The following is a 5,556-nucleotide window of genomic DNA, read 5'->3' as shown; positions in this document are numbered from 1 at the left end:
GACCAAGAGCTGGTTTTCGACTGGATTGCGGGCTCATGTCAGGTTAACTTGTTGAACAAGCATTCGCAATCATTTGCAAGGAAAACAAAAACACAAAGAGTAGTTTCAATAAGTACCATTTTCTATTCTAAGGGAAAGCAGACCGCTGAATGCAGCACCAGTTTCCTTGAAAGAGAATTTCTCAACTTGAACAATACCTACATTAAATCATTCCGTTGAACTTTACCATGAAATAAACTATTCTCTCTTTAAAAGAATATGACGACGGAAAAATATATCGGTTTTGACTCTCTTGCAGCATCACGGCAGAAATAAACTACAAAGGAATTACACAGGCTTTAAAAGGGATGTAAAAAGTCTCAGTGAAAGCTACTCGCCGCGTGGCTTGTTCTATCTTGATTGTTCAGCATCTGCAAGGGAAAACCATCTATGATTAGGAACAGACACGTGACCAAGAGCTCTATCTCTATCAAGAGCTACTGAACATTTACCAGAGGTAAACTTCACGGCATTTCGATTCATGATTATTGCATTTGAGTAGAACTCAAGATGAGAGAACAATGAAGTACAAAGCAAATTAAAACGTTCAAAATTTATAGTATTAGAAAGTGTAATAACAGTTCACAGTATAGTTTGATGTAATGCATCAGGGGAACTAAGGAAATCCGCCCCCGCCCTTAGTATTAGGTAACAGCATATACCTTGTCATGCCGTCTTTTCCGTATTTGCGGCTACCCACCTAAAAGGCAACAAAACTGTTATAGTTACAATACTGCACACATTAGAGACTCAAGAGGTATATGACAAATACATACAAGAACAGCGTATATCGCACGTGACATATAATTATAAGTTGTAAGAGAAATTCAATGTTAAAATTTTCATGTTGAACATCTTTTTGTACCCGATATGTCACGAAATCAACCAAAAAATGTTAAAAAAAATTTCAAAATGCAGACAACTTCAGTCTCCACAAATCTTTGTATGTACCAATAGGCCATTTTCGTATTGTGGGTATTGGACTGGAACTAGCTTGCAACTGAAGCTAATGCGGGGAGTCTTTTCAAATGCAAATGACATCAATCTCTTTTTCATGATATTCCACCGCATGGGCGTCCATTGCAGCTAGTTCCAGTCCAATACCGAGAATACGAAAATAGTAAGTCGATCCAAACCAGTTGGACACAGAACTTAAGGAAGTAACGAAGATACGAAGAAAGTGCACGGCGAAAGACGAACCGCAGACGAGAGCTTCTCGATCTCCACTTTTTGAGTAAGTCTCGTTACTTCCTTGCATGGTTTATAACGGAACAAAGCACGTTCAATACTGTTGTTTTCCTCTTACTCTTTTACTTAGACCCTTCACTTGAATCTGTAGGGAAGTTGGCTTGCACAAGTTTTTCCTTGGGTTACGCGCGCAGAATGGCCGATCGGTCGTGCGTGACTGCCTCCACGTAGTGTTTCTGTTTTGTTTTGAAGGACTTTTAACTTGAAATTTTTCAGTTAAATTTTTGTCAGACACTAAAAGTTTCTCTGGCTTACCAAAAGAAGCGAAATCCGAAAGGGTCTAAAAGCTGCATGTAAACAAGAAACGGCGTGACCATCCGACACCTTCGTACTTTCATAGTCTCATAAAGCATATTGCTAATTATTATTATGAACAAAAATTACACTTAACGTTCTTAAGTGGAGAAAAAGTGCTACTCACGATGCTTTTACTGACTTTGTCCGAATTCTAACGTGATGTCATGGTCAATGAGTGTAAACGGAGCCCAGAACTTAACTGCATTGAACTTCTCAGACTCTCTCAGGTACTCCATACCTCGGTTAAGAGCTACACTGGCGCTGCAGCCACGAGCCAGATGATGGTAGAAACATTTCATAAACTCCAAAGTGGCCTCGTCATCAATTGCCCAGAGTGACACGAGAACCGATCGCGCACCAGCACCCAGAAAAGCCCTCGCAATACCAACCACACCCTCAGGTGTAACTGTGCCTTGTGCACTGTGACAACAACTAAGCACAACCAACCTTGCACGCAGCTTTGCTGCCTGCACATCTGACGCTTTCAATATAAAATGTTTCTCTTCAAGGATCTTAGATGTCCCGGAGTGGTTAGGAGCCAAAGCAATTCCCCCACCTTTAATATCACCATGTGCTGCAATGTGTACTAAAGCAGCAGAACCGATTCGTCTCAGCACCTCGTCTTTAGTTGCTTCCTTTCCAGTGAGAGGTGCAACGCCTAGCATTTCTCCTATCATCGTTACTTCTTGTCTGGCGTATGGCAACGGCTGTAGACTGCGCTCACCCTGCTTGTTTGTAATTTCCTCTACGCAGGGATCTCCCACTAGCAATGCTCCGCTGCTCCGGTGGAAGTCCTGAGCAGAGTTCGAAATCAGTCTTAAACTCGTCAACGACGGAACAACGCGTATCCTGAAAGATTGGCTTAGATACTTGCATTTATCATCTAAAATTGCAGCATAAGGAGCCAAACATAATGGACCATCTGGGACGATGATCAATTCGTCGCCTTCAAGTAGGTGGGCAATTGGGGCAATTACGCAATCATGAAAGAGGCGCAACGATTTATTGTTGAAGGGTAATCTTTCTACCGTCTCCTGAACAAATTTCCTCGTAGGAGATTTGCTCCTTAGCTCATCCAGTGAATGAATTTCACAGGTAACTCTGCCAACAATGTTGTGTTCTTTGAGAACATTGTTCCTTAAACGCTCCAGAAAAGTAATAGCATCCTCTCCTCGTATTTCCTTTAGCATAAACTGAACCCTCCTTTCTTTGTTGAGTACCCAGAAATGAATTTTTGTACTTTCTAGTGCTAAAAACACTGTTTGCGTTGATATATCACTTGAGACACCTGTAATGGTTACTTTGTCTTGGAGTGACCCAAACATTGATAATTCAGAGTCATACTGTAATTTCATGAGATCCACCAGTGCTTGTGCTCGTCCTTGCTCGGCAACGCACAAAGCCTCGTCAGTCTTTTTTTGCCTTGACAGAGTTCTCCAAAGAGCGGTGTAAGCATCATGGTGGGCATTACGAAAAGATATTTTCCAGTTATCTTCGGATTGCAGAAGAGCCCTCGTGTCATTGAACAATTTTACACTCGATCGGTAATAAGAAAGGGCTTCCTGCAAAGCACCTGACAATTCAAAATCACGTCCTAAAGAATAACATGCAGTTCCTTCGCCAGTCATGTCCCCTAGTCTTTTGGCAATGCTAAGATGTTGGTTGTGGTACTTCACGGCTTGTTTAAAATCACCCAGAGTCTGGTAAGCATTGCCAAGATTTCCATAAGCAGCTCCTTCCCCAGCCCTGTCTCCCAGTTCTTTGGCAATGCTAAGATGTTGGTTGTGGTACTTCACGGCTTGTGCAAAATCACCCAGACTCTGGTAAGCATTGCCGAGATTTCCATAAGCAGCTCCTTCCCCAGCCCTGTCTCCCAATTCTTTGGTAATGCTAAGATGTTGGTTATGATACTTCATAGCTTGTGTAAAATCGCCCAGACTCTGGTAAGCATTGCCAAGATTGCCATAAGCAGCTCCTTCTCCAGCCCTGTCCCCCAGTTCTTTGGCCATACTACGACGTTGTTCCTGGTACTCTATGGCTTGTTTAAAATCACCCAGACTATCAAAAGCATTGGCAAGATTGCAATAGGCAGCTCCTTCTCCAGCCCTGTCCCCCAGTTCTTTAGCAATACTAAGATGATGAATGTGGTAGTTGATGGCTTGTTTAAAATCACCCAGATTCCCGTAAGGAATGCCTAGATTGCCGTAAGCACGTCCTTCTCCAGCTCTGTCCCCCAGTTCTTTTGCAATGCTAAGATGTTGCATATGGTACTTGATAGCTTGTTTAAAATCACCTAGCCTCTGGTAAGAATTGCCAAGATTGCCATAAGCACCTCCTTCTCCAGCCCTGTCCCCTAGCTCTTTGGCAATGCTGAGATGTTGGTTGTGGTACTTGATGCCTTGTTTAAAATCACCCAGACTCTGGCAAGCATTGCCAAGACTACAATAAGCACGGCCTTCTCTAGCCCTGTCTCCCACTTCTTGGGCATTGCTAAGACGTTGCTTCTGGTACTCTATGACTTGTTTAAAATCACCCAGTCTCTGGTAAGCATTGCCAGGATTTCCATACGCATCTCCTTCTCCAGCACTGTCTACCAGTGTTTTGGCACCGCAAAGATGTTGCCTGTAGTCGTCTATCTTTGTTTTTATCATTTTAAAATCTTTTTGTGATGTGTTTGCTTGTCTTGTATCAGCTATACACCTAGTGAACATGGAATATGAAGTTCTTTACGGCAGGTTAATTAACACTCTTTGTCGCTACTGTTTTATACTTTTAGCGTATTGCAGTGATTTTTAAAAGAGATACCGATGTTTTTACTTCTTTAACTTGTTTTTTAAAACAAACATTGGAGAATGGATGGTGTTTTGACTTAGTCAGTATCAGTCACCGGATTTTGAAAGTCTTACTACACCCACCACTGTATTCATCACTAATGTATACAGTGTAGGCCTGTTAACTAGGTCAGCAGTAGGAAACAAGCTAAATAAGGCCCATAAGTAAGAAGAAGAAGAACATTTTGGGGTTCATCAGGGGCGTAGCCAGGATGTTTTAAAGGGGGGAGTCACACTATGCCAAAGTGAGGGCACTCACCAGGTTGTTATGGCGTTTTCGCCAGCTGTTGTAGGTTGTTTGCTTAAAAAAAGGCTTACAAAATGGGGGTCACGGGCACCTCAGGACCCCCCCTGCCACGCCCTTGTTCATTGAATAGTTGAGACACCAAAGAGCTTTGTTTACAACAGCAGTACCCTGCATTACGTATCACAATAAATTATACACACAGTTTAGTTAGTTTGAACTGATGATAATGATATGTCATAATTATATCCCATTCATTTCCAGAGAAAACAACAAAAGTCTTGTAGTGTAATAATGATTGTGTTAATGCCTCTCCGAGGGAAAAAGCTTAAGGATCTCAGATGTTTTTATATTCGTTGCGGTTCAGATTTAAACGTAGCGAAATAAAATATAAAATTAATCAGAAACACTGCCATCTAGATTTACACTACTCTTGCCTTGTAACAGTCAGAAATGTTAGTCCAAGATGTGTTTCTTAACTTTCTACAAGATACACGAGAGTAGAATAGGCTTCGTACTATATACGAAATATGTTTTCAACATCAGAGCCAGTTTCTAATACTAATTCTAAAATGAAACTATTACCAAAGTGTAACGTGGGTAGAGTGACAGAACCTGTGTTAGCCACCCTTGAGCACTATTGCAAAAATCGTATCGTAATTGTACTTTAGCGAGATTTCGGCGTTGTTGATATTTGTTTCTAACCGGGGAGCCGAGATTAGAATACTATTACACACTGTTTTCCCTCGTGGACACGGAAAATGGAACGAAACTTGACGGCGGTAAATTTACTCGGAGCAACTCGCTTGGCTTGCTTGAGATCGATTGAGACTAGAATTCCGTCACTAATATCTGGACACCGCGGATCTTCGGCCACTGAAATTCAGATCGAGTTAA

General features: G+C 41.8%; 1 protein-coding gene across 1 annotated transcript; it reads right to left on the bottom strand.

Moving 5' to 3' along the window:
- Positions 1–1,715: 1,715 nt before the first annotated feature.
- LOC110059315 (tetratricopeptide repeat protein 28-like) lies at positions 1,716–4,338 on the bottom strand. The gene has a single exon (XM_020766012.2). It carries the CDS (start codon positions 4,293–4,295, stop codon positions 1,716–1,718), a length of 2,580 nt encoding a protein of 859 aa, XP_020621671.2. The 5' UTR covers positions 4,296–4,338.
- Positions 4,339–5,556: the final 1,218 nt, after the last annotated feature.

Source organism: Orbicella faveolata, unplaced genomic scaffold (genome assembly GCF_042242905.1).
Source record: "Orbicella faveolata isolate gen_17 unplaced genomic scaffold, um_ofav_v1 contig_24, whole genome shotgun sequence".
NCBI lineage: Eukaryota > Metazoa > Cnidaria > Anthozoa > Scleractinia > Merulinidae > Orbicella > Orbicella faveolata.
The sequence above is the reverse complement of the archived record's forward strand: the minus strand, read 5'-3'. Positions and strand labels throughout refer to the sequence as shown.

What these genes read in the sequence shown, in the direction of transcription:
- LOC110059315 (XM_020766012.2), bottom strand. Translation starts at nt 4,295, where the DNA reads ATGTTCACTAGGTGTATAGCTGATACAAGACAAGCAAACACATCACAA.